Genomic DNA, 21,525 nt, shown 5'->3' with positions numbered 1-21,525 from the left:
ACAGCAAGGGAATTTCTGTAACGTGTCAGATAAACAGATGCTGACATTCTTAAGAATTTACAACCCTTAACCTCTGACCTTTGAAGAAGTTGGCAGCAAAGCCGGCCTTGTTGACAGAGCCATCTGAAACAAATTTCATCCACAGCTGGTTGGAGCTGGTTTTGATGTCATCTGGCTTGTCATAGCCACAGAAGCGGCCCAGCAGGGGACTGTTTTCAGAGTTTCCATCACGAACCTCCAGGTAGTCATAGGCACAACTGTCATGTCTTTCGATCTGAGGAAGGTTAGAGGGTTTGAGGTTAGACAGCAGCAAAAAACAAACTCCAACTGAATGAATAGATGACAAAGGACTGGTGTTTTACCTCAAAAGACTGGAAGGTAAGGCCTACGTGGTAGCCCTGAGCGACAGTAATCTTCCACACACACACTTTGTTGGGCCTGTAGTCATCAGGATAGTTGGGGGACTGGATCTGGCCGTTGTCTTTCTTCACCTCCCCACCACAGATGGCTGCATGTGACAGTAAAAACAATAAAAAACAATACTGAGCTCCCTCAACAGCAATTTAATCAGCACATGCCTCTGAAGAAAAAAAAAAAAAACGTGTGCTCACTGTTCTGATTTACGCAATGTGGATTAGCTGAAATGCCTCCACCACCAGCTCCCACTCACACAAACACACATCATCCCTTTGCACGGTCTGGAAACAATGGAGCTGAGTGTGAAGGCCAGCCAAAATCTGATTAATGCAGCGTAAAGTGCCTGACACATCAGCAATAGGGGAGCCAAAAACTGTGGATATTACTGCAGCCTCTAGGCACATTGTTGGATGTGTGACTGGCCATGCGTTCAGTCAGCTGAGCGGCATGCTGGAATGGAGTGCAGTGAGGTCGGGGAATGGGTGCTTACCCTCATAAACGGCGGAGAAACCTTTTCCCACCCAGTTACTGCTGCTGCGGAACTCAATCCACAGTCGGCTGTCGGTGGAAATGATTGGCTCAGGCAGCTTATCACCACAGAAACGACCTGGGTCACAGGTGAAGACACACACACACACACGTTACACCAAGATTTGATTATCAGGGCGCCTGTGATAACTATTATTCCTCAGCACAGCTCTCACGGAAACTAAACACACTGTGAGAGGATAAGAGAGGAAATGAGCCTTAATTAAAAGAACATATAAACAGACAAAAAGTTACCGTCCTTATTTTTAGTGTTCAATATGTTCACATACTGTATGTCCTCAGTATAACTAGCTGGAGCTAATGGAGGTCACTTTGTTCCTCTTTCGCCCATAACAACTCTGCCTTTACCGGACAGTTAACTTTGTGAATAATGTAAATATTTTCAATGTTTAAACACAGTAAAACCTGTGTTTAGTGGTCGTTACTGTTGGTGCTTATAGCCGATAGCCCAGGGACATATTCAACAATAAACCTGACTTATTTCCAGGTTTTCTTTTATGTTAATAAACTAAATATCCTTGAATTTTGGACTGTACGTTAGTCAAAACAAACAATAACACACAAACACACAATAACTCACCCTGTGTTACCTTGAGTTTGTGAAGAAAACTTTTTTGTTGCACGCTTCCACAGTAATCAAAGAATCAAAAAAAAATTAGAAAAGCCTTGATGAAGTGCAGAAGCAAAACTGTTTCAACTCTCACACTACTCACACAGTATAATCTTAGTCTCATTTATCCAGCCAGACTCCACTGATAAAAACTGTTGTTTTACCTCGCTGAACACGGGAGCTGCTGGTCGACCAGCTGCCTCGATCACTTAGTTTGTTTGTGTTACTGTGTGACTTTGGTGTTTCAAAGGGTCAGTCTGGATTCAGCAATGTCACACAATAACTAAAACAAACTACCAATTGAGGCAGCAGTAGACCAGCAGCACCTGTGTTTAGTGAGCAAAGATTACTGTTTTTTTCAATGGAGTCTGGTTTGGAAGAGAGCATAGATAAGTTTCGCTTTTAGCTCAGTTCCCCATCAGAAAGAGCTTTCTGTTTGGGAAGTACTGAACATATGCCTGGATAAATGAGACTTGAATTATACTGCACAAATTGTGTGAGAATTTGTAAACAGATGGTTTGATATAGTTTTGCTGTTGTTGAACGCAGACCCCTATGACTTCAATTCATCAAGTCTTTTCTCCATTTTTGGATTCTTCGTTCACCGTGGAGGCATGCAAGAAAAAGTTTTCTTTGTAATTATAACGTAACACGGGGTGAGTAACTGACATACAAATGGCATGCTACCGTTAAAACTGACCTTTAAGAGGCGCCTTCCTCCAGTATCCATCTCGGATTTCCACGTGGTCGTACCAACACAAGTGGCTCCTGTACAGATCCATGGAGGTGAAGTTCAGAATGATCTTAAAAACCAAGAGAGGGTGATTACTGACACGGTTCGGATAAATAACAGGCGACAGAGACACCATATCAGTGTAAACAGAAAGCAAAGCATCTCTAAGCTGGTCTAGTACTTTCCATTATGCTCATACCTTTTCCCCTGGTGTGACTGATATTCTCCAGATGCAGTGCATGTAGGCTGAGTATCCATTGGGAAAGCCAGGAGAGGAGAAGTTCCCGCTGCTGTCCTGCAGACTGTCCCCGCATCCTGTGCACAAACACACACACACACACACACACACACACACACACACACACACACACACACACACACACACACACAAATCCGCACGTAAGGCCTCAGCGGTGAGCAAGATGCACTACCAATTAGTCTCTGCCTGAAAACACCTAAGCCACTAATTCGAGCTATACACACACATTAGCTATGAAGTAAATCCCCTGAAACCTTGCTGCAGACAGATGCTTGATGCTGGAATTATAACACCGAATGTGAAGTAAAGGGCAGCGCTTTTATGTTCAAAGGCACATCTGCTGATAATATTCACCCACAACCCCGCGCCTCACCCCTCCCCTCCCCCACCTACTCCAGATGATGATGACACAAAGGAATAGAGGAGTGTGAGACACTTTCTCTGAGCATCCTCTGAAAATAAACCTGGCCCACTATAAATAACCCAGCCCTCTGGAGGACGTGATGCATTATGTACGCCTTGCCAGTGAAAAACCACCCTTAGTTTGACTGGCAAAACTAAAGTGTCCAAGTGTGCGAGGACTGATTCCAAATACCGTGCACGGCCTTGTGGAACGGCTGAGGCAGGCTCATGCCAAGTGGGGGAAAGATGTGTTTAATTAAGACAGAGAGGAAATGACAGAGAGTAGATCGTATCTTCAGTTGTCCATCTTGAGAACGGTGCATGCATTCATTATTACTGTGTGTTATCTTTACCTTGGGTTGCATTTTGAGGGAGCAAGGAAAACATCTCCCCCTCCCCGACTCTTCACATTCATTGCTCCCCTTGAGGTTTGTGTGTAAGCAATAAAACGAGGAGCCCTGAGCTGCGAGTTGTGTAATAATGCTTGGCAGAGGTTTGCCAGTACTAAACCATTAACAAGCTCTCAGGCACACACCGGGGATGACAAACGCTCCCAGGAATGCTGCATGAATGGGAGATCCGTGGCTCTTTAAGGATTTTTTTTTTCCAAGAACATGTGGAGACTCACCACCTCATCCCCCACAATGTGCGTCACATCATCCAGTCAGTTTCTTCCTCACGAGACAGAAAGAGATGAAACGCTTGCACAGACACATATACATACATCTCAGGTTCAAATTTCCAGTTCTACACAAAAACCACACCGGCTGGTCCAGGTCTGGTGACCATCACTGTTTATTCATTGAGCTTTAATGTGAGGCTGACAGCTCAGCTATCCTGGCCTGACCTACAATTAACTGACATCAAATCTATTCAGCAGAAGGCTGTGCTCAATGTACATCTGTTAAACATCTATAAATTTTGTTTACTTCAACAGCATCTCTCCTCTCTTGAATCATAAACAAAGTGAGTGGTTCGGAAAAGTGCCAGGCTTATGTAACTCTCCTTAGTGTATAGCCTCACAGTTTAAAATGCACATGTTGTGATGTGCGGACACAAGCATTATTCCCAACAATCGGTTTAGACACTGTCCTCTCAAGACCAGCTGTTCTTTTGAGTCTATCTGGGAAAGCGCGATGACAAACTTCCTGTCCCTCGGTAGTGTTTACACTCCTCCCAGCTTGGGAGTCTCGGACGCTGTAGCCAAGGAACCACACCACATCAATAGTAGATGCTTGGCTATTTCCACATTGTGAGCTGCATCCAGGCAGGAAGGCAGGAGGAGCTGCAGACCTCTCTCTCACTCTCTCTCAGGGCAATGTTACACACACATGCAAAAATAGACAGGAAAAACCCATAGCAGACAGCATCTGTCATTTTGGTCTTACTGGAGCATTTGTAGAGTTTGCGTGCCTGTGCGATATCCCCTTTGCTCAGTCTGGTTCTCTGGCCAATGGGTGGTCGCACTCCGTTCACATCGTAGCGTGGCAGGATGGTGTCCAGGAAGATGCCTCTGTAATTCAGCAGCAGGGACCGATGTTAATGTCGCATGAAACCCAGACCTCATGCACACGAGCCTGATAACTATTCCAACATGCATGCACGCCACGGCACATGTTTGCACAAGGATTAAGTGACTTACCATCGGACAGTGCAGTTCAATCACTGTCAACATTATTAATAATGGTTTCTAAAGGATTGCGACCAAATAAATACCACAGTGAAAATGAGTACAGCCAGTCTTGGCGATGCTGAACAAAATGTGGTTGTTTTGTAGAAGAAAAAAAAAATCAGCAAATCCAACAGACAAAGAGGGGCATGGGAAACTCATTTTCATATTCACTTTGGATAGGCTTTTAAACAGAGATTTAAATATAGTAACTCAGAACACTTATATGGATTTGCTACCAGAAAATGTCTAAATACTTTTGAGACTTCTGATTTAAAACCAACATCTAATGAAATGTATCGATATCTCTTCCAGTTTAAACATATGATACTTATTGTAATGAGAAGCGGCACCAGCTAAATTTGGCAGCATGAAGCTTTTTTTATTGCTGTCACTGCATGAGCATGCACACCCACACCTATCTGGACACAAGAGTATTATCATGATCCTGACCCAGCTGCTTGTACAGTAATAAACTTTACACGATCAAAACCATTAACAAAACCTCTTATCTATGGATAAACAGTCTTTTAATATATAACCAGTCAGGATGTGGCTGATTCACTTTCCCACTTGACCCATCATCACTTTCTAATGAGGTACATTAGACCAGTGATGTTTTAAAATAGAAAAATTAATATTCTTAACTCTTTTTTATGCTTTTTCTTATTTCAGTTGCCATGTGTTCCTCTGTCTCCCATCCTCATACATGAATTTAAAAGTGTGCAAGTGTGTGTTTTATTTATTTACTTAAACAATGATGTTTACTCTATGATTCTCTCAGATCTACTCGTCTCTGGCTAAAGTGCAACAGATGGACAGTTGCTTGTCACTTATCAAAGTCTTCCTTTGAGGTCAGGGTCACACGTTCTGCTTCTGAGGTTAACGCTGACATCATTCTTCACACACGTCTGCCTTGCAGATGGACCCAATCTAAGAGCTTAAGCGCTTCTCCAGAGGTACTGTGCGGTCAAAATAAATTGCATAAGCTGTGTAGGTAGGGATGTGAACAAAGTCCAAAACCAAAACTGTAAAAAACAATCAGGTAAAGCATCTACGTAGTTTTAAAAAAGGGCAGAACAGTAAGTACAGAAAAACTCTTTTCACACTGCTGTCTCACTTGACACTTTGCTAGTTTATCATCTCCATTTTTCCTCCAAGTATTGGCGAGGAACGGCCTGGCTCCCTGGCCGTTCCCATGGTGACATGCCTATCAACGCCAGGCATGTGCAAACAGAGCAGCCTGAGCTAACAGTTTAGACTCTGCCTGCCTGTCTGTCTGTGAGCTTCCAGGAGCCCGTATGCTGGCTGTCGGTGAAAAACGCCACTCCAGCCGGTGTCAGAGCAGACAAAGGGCACACTGGCAGGTCTCTATTTGAGTTGGCACTGCTCCACGCACCAGTCCTGAAAAATATCTCTGGAGCAAAGGAGGGGGGCAGGCACAGTTGTGGGTCGGGTAACATACCCCAGACAAAAAGCATGGGGATCAGCCCTGCTTGTCCCCAGGAGACACGGCACAACATCAAGACAAGCCATGAAATCTTCCGAACAACACCCGCGGCAAAGGCCCTGGCTTCCCACGGTGATTTGCTGTAAAACACCGGGCAAACACGCCGGCTAATAACGGAGTAACAAAGAACGACAGTGGCACAGGTAAATCAGCCAATCAGCACTCAGGAAAAAGTGCTTGGAATGACTTGTGAAAAGCTAACAGGAGCCCCTTGTCTGCTAATACAGCTCTGTGAAATATTCCCCAGCAGTGGCAGCCGTTCCTCTCTCATGTCTAAACAGTCTATTGATCAACACAGTTCCACGAATTCAGATAGCAGCAGAGCTGAGAGCTGGAGTGAAAACAGAACAGGGTGGATTACCCGACATAAACATACTTTAGGGCAGGGCTGCTTCCATTGTGCAGCAGGCTGTAGTGCATACCACAAATTTAGAGGATCATGAGGTTAACTCCAAATCTTGACCTAAGAGTGACAGCAACGAAATGAATATCCTGTTTTTAAGTGCTGAGCTGACTGAAATCCAATACGAGACAAAACCGTCCTCTAAAAACACCTCTCTTTGTTAAAATATGCAAACAGTTTATCAGCTGCACTGGGCTTTGTTCAGGCCACAAAAGGATCCTGTAAACCTAAAAGCCCACTAGAGAAAAGGTTGTTGATAGGAGTTCTGGAGAATACAGTTTCATGTTATATCATACCAGATGTTATTTTATGCCTCCCATTCCTCCATTTTCCTGCACAATACTAAACACTAAACCCAAAAGAATCACATTCTGCAAAAGACTGTGCAATACTTCAGCTCCGTTCTGTGTTAAGTGCATTCTCGACCTACAGTCTGGATGCACGGGGTCAGACAGGCATTTCTGTACATTGGCCTACACCCAGCCGCAGCCTCCGTTTAGACAAAGATTCCCTCTCTGCTTCCCAGAATCTGTTTGCCGCAAGAGCATGGCAGTTGACTTGGGAAGAGGCCCATACGCTGAGAGAGTAACACAGGGCATGGGAGAGCTGGTGGTGGAGAAAATGAAAAGAAATATACAGTATATACAGCTGTCATGGAGGGCCATGTGAGAACAAAAGAACAGCCAACAGCTGGTTCTCATATCACAGTAAGGTAGTAATAATCAGAGTCTGGGTTACCTTGTATTTTGCAGCCAATAGATCAAATTACACCCAGTCTGGCTAAATGGAGGCTGTCAAAATTGCATAGAACACTGCATAGTTGAAGTGACTGTTCCTGCAGCTGTCTGAAAGATTCCCAGATTTGTTTATCTATGCACTAGAGGCAAGCGGCCATATGCAGTGTTCATACGCAAAACTTAGGTCATATCCTGCACATGGCAGCAGGAGGTAACCATAATATTTAAACGACTCTATGTAAAGTTTGGTCGTCACAGCTTACGAAATAATTTAATGTACATGGACAGGTTGTCAAGAAGCCACTTTGCTGTGAGCGTAGTGATGCTTTTGTAATTACAATGATGACTCAGAAGCTGAATCTGAGTCAATTTCTCCCAAGAGGTCTATTTTGGCTTCTGCAGTCACCCAGCTGGTAAATAAGAGTTCAAATTAACCGCAGCCTTGGATGACTAGAGTAGGAGCCCAGACTGACCAGTGTTTGTCATGGGGCTTTTTTTGGTAAAACTTTTCCTCTGACGCCGCAACACCCCTGTGTAGTGCTGAATGACAGCACAACATCTGGGGCAGCTTCCTGTGGCATCTAAAAAGGGGGTAAGGAATGAGGTCAGCTGGCAACAAAATGAAGTGTTAAGTAAGCATTTACACTTCTGCTTTTACAAACAGGACTTTGTCTATGCAGCATGTTTCCAGTTTCCAAGTAATTTAATAACAAATTTGGTTTAATCTGGGTCACCACAGTTCAGCCATTTATGCTTATTCATCAGTTATTTATCAACTATCTTAAGATACACGTTTAGAGTCATGTGATGCTATTTACTGAGCCCGGAGAGCATTTGGCAGAAAGTTTCCTTTATATGGGAAAACACAAGGGAAACATTAATTGAGACAATACAATTTCCACTCCTCCAGTCCCTACCATATGTGGGTGATTATTAGCGGTTGACCCTAATTGTGCATGGAGTGCAGACAACATTTAGTAGCACGGCACGTATTGTAACACCTGAGTGCTACGAAGGTGCTAAAAGGCTTTGCAGCCCAGGTCCCTGCAGTAGTTCGGAGTAAACATCATGCTACTAATCACCAAAGCCTCTTCAAAGAGTCTTTAGGAGCATAATGAGGCAGTTCATGATGTGAAAGCACAATTTTTACAAGAAGCTCCACATAGCCTTGAAAGTGGTGTGCGGAAATTTTGTCATGATGAAGCAGGGCTACTGTTGCTGTGTTAGCTCAGCCCCAGGACCGATGCTGCTTTACTGGGGCTGCCTGCTGCTGCTGCAAAAGCAGCGGGAACCAACCGAGGAGAGGAACCTTAATTCGAACAGGCTGTGGGAAGGAGCTGGCACATCCCAGACAAACACTTTCACTATGGCTACAAAGACTTGGCGTTCACTTTACAGGAAAAAAGATAATATGAATAATTCTAAGTATTCCAGAGACATTGGATTTAAATCATTTTAAAACACTGCTCAGAGCTGCTGATGCAGCACAAGCCACAATGAGAGTGAAAAGTGGATGCCAAAACAGGTAAAACAATGAAGCAACAGCTGAGCTAAATGTGAAACTGACATATCTACTCTGCTCCACTGTGGGTCCAAAAAGAAGAAGCTAAATGGAAAAAGACCCGTCAGATTTCTTGCCACAGCTGACATCACGTGTATTATTTTTTTGACCCTCAGTATTTCCATTACAGCAATAAGCAATTTAATCTTTTTCCAAATATTACATAAATCACATTTGTACTCCTCCAGTCTCCCTAAAGCCCCATGTAATATGAGCATTGATTGTTGAAAAAAAAATAGTCCAGCCAAAAGAAACTTAGACAAGAGGAGGAGAGTCCTTAGTTCAAAATAGAAGCTTTTTGTAGGAGCTACTTTATAAATATCCACCAAAGACCCACCTTCTCCCAGGAAACCTGTTTCTATCTCTTTGTATATGAACTCAAAACAGTGAGGAAACAATTCAGGTCCAACACAGACATTCAAACAACAGTGAGCCTTTTCTAAACTTGATGTCCTCAGGCTACATGCTAGTTTTCTAGTGATTCATTATTAGGAAGAATTAAGTGTCTCATTCTTCTCTTTGGGAATCCTGCCACATTACTCAGCAGTAGCCCATAGACACGGATCTGGTGCATTACAGATCTATACACTCATAAAAGTCTAAGAGCAGGAATGGAAAATAAAGATAATGGGTTAAAAGGTTGCCGCGGAGTGGGAAAACAGCTTGGCCTGACTTGATCTAAGACGAGTTTTCTTGTCTGGGGCGTATGGAGTGGAACTTGGCTTGGCTCCTACCTGGAGAATGTATTCCTGGCATAGTGCATGATACTGTCAAAGTCATAGACTTCTCCCAGAGAGTCCACCTCCCCCGGCTCCATCTTCAAAAAGTTATACTCTTGTCCTGTGAAAGGAAAAAGGGAAAAGCACAGTTGAAATATGAAGCTGAGTCATACTGTGCAACCTTATGGATGTATGTCAAAGGTGAATACAGTTCTCCTCTTCCCGAAAAACGCATCACACAATGAGACACAGCTGATAAATCACAGAGATGTTTAACGCTTTTTGGCATGACAATTGTTTTAACTTTTCACAGACAAAAATTTTAAAAAGCTGGCCTGGATAGCTGTTTTATATGCTGTTGACCAGTTCTATAAACACTTGCAGGCTGAGGATGAGCCTCTTTTCTGTTCTTACCATCTTAGCCCGGACTTTTCGTGTGAACAAATGTGTTACTTTCATTATTTCATCTCTCACTGCATCTTCCTAACATTATTGCTGAGGGATTGCTGAGACCTGGGCTCCTACCTGGTTGAATGTTGTCCCTGATAATGCTGACATGTTCGTCTCGGTCAGGCCGCGTGTGTTCGTGCCAGAATCCAATCACGTGACCCAACTCGTGCACCACAATGCCAAACTTGTCACAGTTTTTCCCTATGGATATGGCCTGAGGGCCCCCTCCGCGTCGACCAACATAGGAGCAGCACCTACGAATTAGCAGCCAGACACACACACACAGAAGCAGTGTTAACAAACCCAAAACTTTATGTTTTAGTAAATGAAAAAAACACCGACAAGCAAGTGGAAACTACAGAGCGAGGCCAAAAAAGTCATGTTTCCCAGGGGAGCAGAAGAAGGAATGTGTCTCTGGCTCTTTAACGTCTATGGCTCCTATATTTTAACATGCTCTGTGCATATATAATGGAGCTTGTAAAGAGAACAACATTATCTCAACAACCTCTGGTCTGTTTTATAGGAGAGCTGGTCAAGGCGACCCATCATCCACACATACAGCAGCGACATTCATTCATGCGTCTGCCAATGCAAATGTTGAGAGTGACGGTGGAAGCTGGCTGGCTACAGCGCTCCATCTCAGTGTGACATGAAAGGTTCAGTGTGGGAGTCTGGGAGGACGGGCACACATCACGGCCCTGTGGGCCAGACAGCCGCTCTCTAATTACTGTGAGCCAGGCCAGGCTCTCCTGAGACACGCCTTGAACTTTGCACAGGACAGATGGGGGCCTGCTGAATATGCAGCAGAGTCAAGCGTTCCCACTGCTAACCGCTGCCGCCTGCGTGGATAATGTCATCCCTGTTGCTCCGGAGGCCAGTAACCAAGCTAAAAATGGCTATCAACAGTTGGCTGGAAAAAGCTCAGTTTCATGAGCTGCATCCGCTTTCTGTTAAGCTGTTTGTGTTGAGTGATGCATATCAGTGGGAGAGGTACATTGTGTGTAATGACATAATGGTTCCAGTTTGTGGTTTGAATCTGTGTGAGATTGAAACATGGGAACATTTTAGGTTTGTGTGTCCCCTGGGAACCTCTCTAATACTTCTCCCAACAGCTCTGGCCTCTTTTCCCTCCAAATCTCAAATTAATAGGTTGTACTGGTTTGTGTTCCCAACAGTAGCAAGTGCTTTAATTAAAAAATATTTCATCATTAAATAAAAGAGCCCAGCACGTCCAAACAGGTTGTCAATAGTCGCTTAGCAACAACAAGAGCCACAACCAGCACGTCCCCTGAGTATCTGTTTAAGAGGAAATGCTGAGTGGACACTGAGCCTAACTTTAGTGGAGTGCAGTAAACAGGAGGAAGTCTCTCCCTCGGATGCAGCTCTGTACACCATGTTTGACACAAGTGCTCAGTGACCGATGCAGTGTGATGATGAGGCACGGGAAACATTCCCAAACACTGAATGGCCGTCTCTCTCAGGACTGGTAGGGGGCTAAAATAACAACTCGCACAGAGGCTGCGAACAAAGAGGATGAACAATGGTGAAAGGCTGCTGAGCAGGAAGCAAGGAAAAGTACTTAGGCCCTAAATAATTAGCTGTAGATAACGAAGGCGCAACAGAGGCAGGGTATTGTTCGGTTCCTTCATGTGGGAGCTGAAAACCCCGCTGACTCACCCACATGGTCGGTAGGTGAAGACAATATAGCTCTCCTCCTGCGTTCTCTCAATAAAGGTCACACAGGTTTGCTTCTCCCAGTGCCGCATGGCTTGGCGGAATATAGCCCGCTGGCTGCCTGAATAGGATGACGGAGAGGGTGAGATCAGTGGAGATGACAAAAACACACACATTTTATAGTAAAGTGGAGGTAAATAGAAACGGGAACAGCCTGAAACAGCTCTGAGATACAGAGAGTTACTGGAAATGAAGTCTTAAAGGAATACTTTACCCACAAAATGACCATCTGTAAATTAGTAAGTCATGCCTTCTTACCTTATATCTGTGAGGAAAACTTTATTTTTCTGGCATGCCTTTACAGAAAAATGGTCATTTTGTGGGGTGAAGTGTTCCTCAAAAGGTCCAGTGTGTAGGATTTACGGGCATATATTGGCAGAAATGCAATATAATGTTCATAACAATGTTGTCATTAGTTTCATTGTCTTTTTATTGCCTTAGAATGAGCCGTTTATATCTACATATGGAGTGAGTCATCTACCACAGAGTTTGCCATGTTGTTCTACAGTAGCCCAGAACAGACAAACCAAACACTGGCTCTACATAGGGCCGTTTGTGTTTTTGTATTGGCGTGTTGGCCACCATAATACATTTTTAATAATATTTTATAAAGTTTCATAGTCTTGTATTTATCATATTAAAATTACAATATTTATTTTGCTTTTGAACAATTACCCAGCAGAGCTCCACAAACATATAGACATTTTTTAAGGTGCAACGACTAGATGACATGTTACAGCAGTGCAGAGGAGGGGTCAATCTGACTCAAGACTTGCCTGACTAACAATGACAAAAGATCTGACTTTGGCTTGAGACCAATGACTTGAAAGGATTTTACTTGTTTTTAAATATTTGCATTTTCCTGGATATTAAAAAGTTGACATTTTGCTAGGGCTGTCACGTTCTGGTCGATTGGTTGGTCCATTTAATAACAGCAGTTGTTGTTCAGCGCTTGTATTTGTCCTCTGTGATGGTTTGTGGCATTTGTCCTGCCCCTTCTCCACTGTGATTGTATGACTGATGACACGCAGCGTCTTACCTGAAGTAAAACATTTTTCAACTCTCGTTTTTAATTGAAAAAAGTATAAATAATCATAGAGGACAATCGGTAACGGATTTATCATTATGGATTTATGTTCTGAGTCTCTAAAAGGACACAGCAGTTCAAGGCTGGATAATAAAGCTTCTGAGAGTAATAGGAACACACTGGAGACTTGTTGGAGCCAAGATGGCCAAAGTTAGCATAAGTCTCTGTCTTGCATGCAGCGTTACAGAGATAATCAATGTTAGTAATATTATATTATGTATGACATTGTCAACCCCAAAGTGAACTTCTATAGCGTCCAGTATGTCAGATTTTTTTCCATCAGTCCCATTCAATGCTTGTAGTGAGAGAGCCACGCACACACAGCTCAGGTGGATAAGTGTTACAGTTCAAAGTTTATTTTTTTTTAGATAATATTGGACATCACATTTATTTTTCACTGGAGGCATCCCACTTGCCTGATAACAGAGTTTACTTGCCCTGGACAAGTGTTAATGTTTACCCCTGTTACCGGAAAAAAAATATGCTTTGGTGGACACACTACGCTACCAGGTAGACTGTGGTCAGTGCACTGAGGCCGATTTAATTCATCTAGAGACAAAGTGCAGATTCTTTTCCCCCACTGACCAATAGATTGGTTGGAGAGTAGGTATAATATCAGTCAGCCAAGATTTTCTTTGGTTGACTACAACCCTAATGCGTGCAAACTTAGCAACCCATAGGACTTGGCAGCCCAACAGAGTCAACGCACAAGGCAGCTATTGTGGAGGGGGCTAGTCCAAAAATAGTAAAATTCTGATTTAAGAATGATGCTGTCAATGGCGCTGGTAAGAAGAGAACAGTGGTGTGTAAAGTCTGCAGTTAAAAAAAAATCTTGGCTTGTCAAATGTTAGCTGGACATCTAGCTTTTGACTTGATCATCAGTATTTCATATGATTTGACGTGTGATTTGCTTGACTTATAGCAGGGATTCGACTTGACTTGCTTGATTCTCACCACAGTAACTTGGGACTTGCACGTGTGACTCCCACCTCTGCAGCAGTTTGTTTCTTTATTCATTTTTAGGAGTTAGTAAAAGATGATGCCCCAGTTTTGTATTTTCTGCACCAACATTACATCACATCATGTACATAAACACATCCTCTGTTAAAGAGGGTGAGTAAATCGTTGTTACTTACCACTAAAGTTTCCACTGATGACATAGGGAATAACACCTTCAGGCCAAACACGTTCAGGTCTGGAGGTGGCAGCTCTTTTCCTGCGGCGTGAGCTTTGCCTGTTTTGGCTACTCTGATTGGTTGCTCCTGAAGATTTCAAATAAAAGACACAAAAACAAACAAACAAATGATGTTTCTGGGTAAAATGTTTCTCCAACATTTAAGAAGACCAAATCTGACAAAAGAGACTTATTGAAGGTTTAATGCCATTCAGAAGTTCTAATTATTATTTCTCATTTAGGAAATTACATTTACTCCCTTAAAGAGACGTTTGCTCAAATAACATTGTTCTTCCCATTTTTGCATAAATGGATTCTATTGAAGCTTTCTACCCTTCAAATTAATTTCACCGTTTTAATGTCACTCAAACACACATAAATGCAAGTAACCATGGCGACTAAGCTCCCACCTAAACCTGGGGATTATAATAAGAAACATCCATATGTGAACCACCTATAGCACAATCTCCCTGCTGTACTTCATTATTATGCTGCAGAACAGGCGTAACTTATATTAAAGCACATATAACTGCTGTCACCTGACATCAGCTGTTTGAAGTCCTTTAGGTACAAACCCAGAACAGTATGTTTTTGTTGGTTTTCAATTGATTTACTCGAAGTGGAAACAGACAATTTCCCCCACAAGCATTTCCAAGTGGTATTATTGTTGGCGCTGCTGTCGCAAAAACAACCAGATCGCTTTCCGTTTTCAGCAGAGCAGCAACTACCAACAACATAAGACAGGAGCGTGAGTTTGTTGATTCATTTAGTCTATAAAAGACATATGACAGCAGATAGAAATGGTGCCAGGCTGTCAGATGACTGAATTGCCAGTTAGTCTTCATTTTCCCAAGAGATTTTGTACCTGGTGGCAGACAGAACTGCATGATGAAAGCGATGTTTATAGGGAACCAATCTAACGCAGATGGTGTCATTATCTTATAGCCATTACATTGTGCAATCAACATTTACTTCCTAATGATGAGTTAAAACAAAAACTTGTCTATTGCCAGTTTAATGATGCAGCTCTGTGGCAGAAGATCCAGTGAAATAATTAGATTTTAATTGGCATTTTATGTTTGGCATTGGGTCATTAAGACAATAAATAACCTGATCTAAATAAACAGATGTGTCACACTGATGCTTTATTATTATTATTTGAAACTTATACGAAAAAGAAAAGATGGTGAAGACACCATCAAGGTGTTATTTTGTTGGCATTTTAATCACATCAAGTAATGATGTTTTATAGTTTTGAGAATTTGAGATCTTTAAAGAAAGTAAATGTTGACTTTTGACAATGCATGCTATATTAAATCATTTTCCATTTTTGTTTATTAGTTTTTTTTAACCAGAAAACCACTTGAGATTAAAGAGTGTCCATTGAACAAAAATACAAAATCAAATATGCAACTTCAAAACAAGTTATATTAAACACACACAAAAACACACAAAATAAAATTACTACAACAAAAACTAAAAGGCCTGTTAATATATGCTATAAGTGAACCATAAATACAGGGGCAACTAAAAACATATTAAAACCCCCCAGCTAAATACACCCTGAGAGTGACATGTATATTAATCTCAAGAGGTTTTTCTGGTCAAATAAAGGTTAAATAAATAAATATAATAAATAAATATTGGTGAAATTCCTGTAACAGTGCTTTGAAACAGGCTATAGGACCCGATAATGGCGACTTTAAGTCCTACTGCAGAAGATTCCACATGTATGGCGCTGCATGTATAAAGGCATGTATGCAACCTAGGTATAGACAATGATAATAAAATATATCCTTGTTAAAAAGTAGACTCTTTTCTTTATAAGGAAATCATTAAATGTGTGCAGGAGAGAAAACTTCAGAAGTCTAATGACGAAGGCGGAGAGCTACTGACCTACTAGAACTACCGACCTTTAGATACAGTTCATGCGGTGCAGGAATTTAATGGGTGTGTTGGGAAGAGGTCTGATTTTAAAGTCATATAATTAACATTTATTTCAAAAAGTACTGCCATACTTTCTTATTACATGGTTTTGTTGAATACTTGATTCTGACTGATCACTTACGGCACTCTGTGATCTGTTATTTCTGAAGAGCAGACCGTTGCTATCAACTCATTTCTGATCATGTGCGGAAGCAATAAAATCATTTTTAAATCAATACAACCATTTTTAAAATCCATATTTTGTGTTAGTTATTGATTTCTTTATTAATTAGGTATTTAATAAGTGGAATAATGTACTGCCAGCGGGTCATCAGAGCAAAATGAATGCCTCCAGGGTGATTCAAGACCCCTGCACTTTGCCTCAGGGCCATACATCACTGTGTCTGCATTCATTTCGCAGTAATGCCCTGCTCACTATACATTATCCCTTACATATTGTTCCATCTATTATTTTTCATTTGACCAAAATATTCATATATAGATTAGGTTGGTGTGTTTTACAAGGCTGGGACACTGCAGGTTTTCTTTCCACATAAAGACTCCAACAGCTGGTGTCACTCAGTTCGTCATATTTGGGTTAAATCCGTCAGTGTTTCAATTAAATGAAAACCTGCAGAATCCCCATGGTGCACTGATGCCCGTCCATGGTTCAGGAGTTAATGAATGATTAATTTAACATTGATTAAAACTATTAATTAACAAACTGACCTCTATCCAACGAGGAGTTTCATGAGACTGTTGCAGAAACATTAGTGATTTCTGGCACAACTTCCTCAATGATGCATGAAAAAGGGGAAATAGTCTGAGGAAGCCCAAATCTCTAGAAACACTTGTAGTATAAAGATCAACTATATTGTGAAACACCACCAGGATTACACTGACGAAGGCTGCAGGCTGAAACGTGTCAGTCTTGGGATAGACTTGTTCTTGATACTATAAGTGTCGCTGTAGAAACAAAGGCAAGCACATCTGGTTTGAGTAGATCCTGCACATGGATTGCTGTTCCATAACAATACTTGAAGCCCTGCGACTACGAGCCCCCATCTTTTCTAACTAAATTTGATTAACATGCGAGCCACAGTTTGCACAGATTTTTTTTTACTTGCTGGAACAATGTGTTCTGTCGAACTTCAGTCTGCAAGAGTAAATCTTAGCAGCCTGGCGAGATCAATTAGCACGTACACTTGTGCATGTGTTGAGGAAAAGTCTGATAACAGCCAAATCTGCTCGCTTAACTGATAAGAAAGACTGCTGGGGAGACAAAATTGTGGAAAATGTGTTAATTACAATAATATGATTAAATCTACCAACTGCACTCATAGTCAGAAAGGGAGGGGTTTTAGGTCAGAGGTTTTATTACTGGTTATTCTGATCATGTTATTATTTAGTCAACCAAATGTCCCTGCTCTTTGATTAGTGCAGGGCAGACAAGGAGGGCTGAGAGGGATTAGAGTTCAGGGGATAGAGATATGACCACACCTGTGGAAAAGAAGAAGTTAATCATACAGCTGCTGCGTTCAGGTTTATGATAAGCAATTTCATAGTCCGGTGAGGTGCAGTGACAAACGCGAGATGGCACTGAGAAAGGTTTTACATCCACAAATTGAAATCATTGACACCATGTGGAAGAAATAAAAGTTATGATTTTTCTTGTTTCCTGAAATAAGGATGGCTTGTTTGATAATAAACACTTTTGAATGATGTGCATACACTGAGGACGAATCGTGACAGAGCGAGTGGAGAATACTGAAAAAAGATTATTTTACTTTAGAATTTTTGTACTGATTTGTAATGAAATTGACTGTCCTTGAAGATACTTAATGTGCTCATTCATAACTATATAATAACAGACTTAAACATTCTACTCTCTGAGATGTATTGATTTGTATGTTCTGGATTTAAAGGGACAGATCAACCCTTATCTGTGGTGCTATTAATTCATATAGATTGTTTTGGTGTGAGTTGCCATGTGTTGAAGATATCGGCCATAGAGATGTCTAACATTAATGGCGACCTCCTCTGCGGAGTTGTAACTTTAGCTAGCTCAGTGGTGCTAGGTGAGCAAAAAGTAGATGCACCCTTCCTTCTACACGGTGATACAGTTGCAGAGTGTAATCGGTAGAAAGAAAATAGTTCCTAAATGAAACTGCTCAAAACAAGATCTGTGTATTATCTGGAATAACAGGGTCATGATTTCTGGAAAGAGACATTGCTGTTGAGTTTTTGAAATGTAGATTTTTGGCACTGTGAGCACCACAAGCTGAGTGCCTTCTAGTTCTATTATATTAGAGGGAAAACAGACATCTCTACAGCCAGTATCTCCAACACTCTGTAGCTCACAGCTGATTTTGTGGTGAGCAGTACCTTTGAGGGGACCTCTAGGTGGCACAATATGGTAGGCACAATAGTGTGTAAAGGTCATTTTGACTACTAAGTAGGATCAACACCTGTGTAAGTTGATCTGGTATACAGCTGGGTGCTATAGAGACAGTATTTAAAACCAGGAGAAGACAACACTTATGATAATACGACATCCAAAATCCATGATGATCTCTAACCTCGTATCAGAATATCGATATAACAGTGATATATTACCCAGCCTTACTCTGGTGTATATACTGAAGTGAGGGATTGTCTGTGCAGCCTGAAGAGGGTACATGGGAACAAAATACTAGTGTGAATAAATGTTGCGTTTTAAAGAACAGCCTTATGCAACTACGCTGACTGTGTTTTTTCATTTTTCAACACTAGTGTATCCTTTCCACTACTCAGCAATTAGATGTGCAGTGACTAACCTGTTCAAGTGGACAAATGGATATTCAGAGGCAAGTGTACACACAGTCTGTCTCTGAGCCATGAGTCTCCTCTTAATTCCCTGCCTTAGGGGTCACTGTTTAGTCTATAAATCAATGTTACCCTGTGGATATTTTGAGAGCAGTTGAAATGTATTTTTAATCCTGCAAAGTGTTTCTTTTCCCTCAGCATGCTCATTAACTCGAGTGAAAAACAGCAGACTGACACCGTCCACGAACAAACAGCAACATGCATGTACCTGTTGGTTCATGCTCACCTATAGTTTATAGGATTGTGAAGCATGTCGGTCCCTGCTGGAGCACGGCTGTTGCTTAAGTACTGCTTTATAATTTAAGAGCAATATTTAACCTGACAAAGCCTTGCAATTACTGTTGAACATGGTGATACAGGTGTAGCAATGTGTAGTGATAACAGGACAATTGTAGGCATAAACATTTGAAGACAGCTTGTGAAAAACACAAAACTGCTATCTGGCAGGTGCTGCCTCTGACTTTCAGGTGGAGAGGACCTGAGCGGTTTGACAGTTGTAGTGTTAGAGAGTAAAATGTCCTTATACAGAATTATTCCTCAATAAGAAAAAATGTACCATGTTCATTTCAGGTGTTTTGCTACAATTTTGTTTTATCTGGAGTGCCAATCTGAGACACTTTGCCTCAGCGCTCTAACAAGGGGTTTTTCACCTCGAGCTGTAATCTTTGAAGAGGTGGTTTCTGTTGTCGTTACCTGTGTCTGTGTGATTTACAATCTGGACGCTTCTCTGAGCCAAATCTATTATTCTGTCCACTTTAAACGATCGCAGGTCCTCCTCATCGAGAGCGATGTCTCCCAGAAAGGCAACTGAAACAGACAAACACAGAGAAGGCACATGTCAGACGATTGCAAGGCGACTGCACAATATGGAGCATCAGTCTGAGCCGCCAAGTTGCCTCAAGCTTTTCCTGCTGCTCAGACAGAAAAGGCTGCGTGGAGGCCCAGTCAAAGCACTTGTGGAAGGCCTCGAGCATGTAACACGTAAATATAAAAACATCATTACTTTCTTGACTCTGCTCTGTTTACCCTTTCCATGCATTGAAATAGAAACAGAGTTGTGAAACAGCAGTATGTTTGTTTGGATAACAGGAAGGCCGCCTGGTCTGGACTACAAATTATAGGACAGAAATGTAAGCAACATATTGCACGTGGTTCGTGAAGGTTCATGCAACATAGAGGGAGTATGAACTCAGAAACCTGAACACTGACATGATTAATTGAGCCAAATGAAGTCCAGATGTTACCAAACAACAAAATTCACACTATGCGCTTTGGCGTCCTTGGATAGAGCTATCAGATATGATACAGTGAGACACTGACACTGCCTCAATGGAGTAATATGGGGCACCTTGAACAAGTAATAGCTCTTTAATGAGGCCAAGGAGAGGGAAAAATAACCAAACAGTCCCATTTTACGAGGAATGTGCTTTATGGGATTCCTTGCTAAATGCCCCATTTCTGTGGCGGATAAGCTATAGGAGTCCTCTCCGCAGAGACAGGGCGCTCACTTTTAACAGGCTTTTAACACCAGCACGTCTCTAGAATTTATGGCCCGGCTTGTATGCAGGAGTTGGAGTAGGGTGGGGGTGATGGGGGTTTTGGGAGAAGCAGAGGGGGAGAGAAGGGCAAAGGGGTGGCACTGTAATCCGTTGTCTGAACAGGAGATGACAACGAGAGGGGAAGGGAAGCGAAGAGAGGAAGAAGGCATATCCTCTGCCCACACCGCAGCTCTGAATAGGGAAGGCAGATGTGGAGCAGAAAGAAAATGACAGCCTTCTGCATGTGTGTTTGGAGGTTAGTGTGGTGGAGGGGGGAAAAGCCCAGAGGGGTAAGAAGCCCGGAGAACCACTAAAGTTAATGGGAGTGATTTACAGTAGTTGTGTTTGTCAGAAGTTGAAATCTGTAAATCTTCAACGTGTCACCATGATAAAAGCTACCCTTGCTGCAAGAGAATATCCATCATGTGTAGATTAACTGGATTTTATTTAGATTCAAGGCAGCATGTTTTTTTTTTTTCCCAGCATGCAACAAAAACATCCACACGAACGATCTTTTATCTCCTGCTCTCCTATAAAGTTTGACAGAGGTCTGAAACAAGAGAGAGAGGGCTGAAAAGCACAATAGAAACAAAGACAAAAAAACACTTGGCTGCCATCCCTTTCCACCAGAAGAGTATTATTGAAACAATCTGGAGCTGGCTTTGGTAGATACAGGCTAGTCTTCCACCCTGCAGGACGTGGAGGATGCACAGCAGAAGGACTGTGTTTGGGATTAGAGGCTAATGACAGCAATAAGAAAAAAAGGTGTAGATCACAACCAGCAAGACAGGGCATGCACCGAGGACAGGTTCAAATTCCAGAGGTCGAAGGGATCCTCTAATTTGTGCTCGCAAAAACACACTAATTCACTCCAACCAAATCCCCGAGACACAAAACAGACTACTCACAATCTGCACTCACACTGACACATTGCCAAAAACACCACTGATAAGGGGAAGCTACCAGATGTCGCGCAGTAAAGGATGGATAGGCTGACTACAGAAGGACATTTTTCTCTTTTATCTTCACATTTTTATTTGATTCCCAGAACTGGCTGAGCGCTGGAAAGAACAGACAGTGCTTAAATCTAAGTTGATGTCATATAAGGCCATAAGCACTAAGAAAAGGTATTCAAAATATTTCTATGAAACTCTTTCATCACTCAATTTTCGCTGAGGAAAA

At 42.0% G+C, this 21,525-nt stretch overlaps 1 protein-coding gene across 2 annotated transcripts in view; it reads right to left on the bottom strand.

Annotated features, from left to right (window-relative positions):
* The window catches only part of bmp1a (bone morphogenetic protein 1a), a 38,674-nt gene that overhangs the window by 9,093 nt on the left and 8,056 nt on the right, over positions 1-21,525 (bottom strand). For both annotated transcript variants that reach the window (XM_050049971.1, XM_050049973.1), the window contains exons 2-12: positions 19,499-19,612; positions 13,977-14,102; positions 11,697-11,814; positions 10,095-10,273; positions 9,585-9,690; positions 4,359-4,483; positions 2,509-2,624; positions 2,277-2,379; positions 908-1,024; positions 363-508; positions 79-274 (exon numbers count right to left, since the gene is read on the bottom strand). In XM_050049971.1, coding sequence (XP_049905928.1) covers positions 79-274; positions 363-508; positions 908-1,024; positions 2,277-2,379; positions 2,509-2,624; positions 4,359-4,483; positions 9,585-9,690; positions 10,095-10,273; positions 11,697-11,814; positions 13,977-14,102; positions 19,499-19,612 — 1,446 coding nt within the window. The remainder of the gene's footprint in view (positions 1-78; positions 275-362; positions 509-907; positions 1,025-2,276; positions 2,380-2,508; positions 2,625-4,358; positions 4,484-9,584; positions 9,691-10,094; positions 10,274-11,696; positions 11,815-13,976; positions 14,103-19,498; positions 19,613-21,525) is intronic.

The sequence above is a fragment of the Epinephelus moara genome, chromosome 8, assembly GCF_006386435.1.
Source record: "Epinephelus moara isolate mb chromosome 8, YSFRI_EMoa_1.0, whole genome shotgun sequence".
Taxonomy (NCBI): domain Eukaryota; kingdom Metazoa; phylum Chordata; class Actinopteri; order Perciformes; family Serranidae; genus Epinephelus; species Epinephelus moara.
Note: the sequence above shows the minus strand (reverse complement) of the source record. Positions and strands in the feature narration are given on the sequence as shown.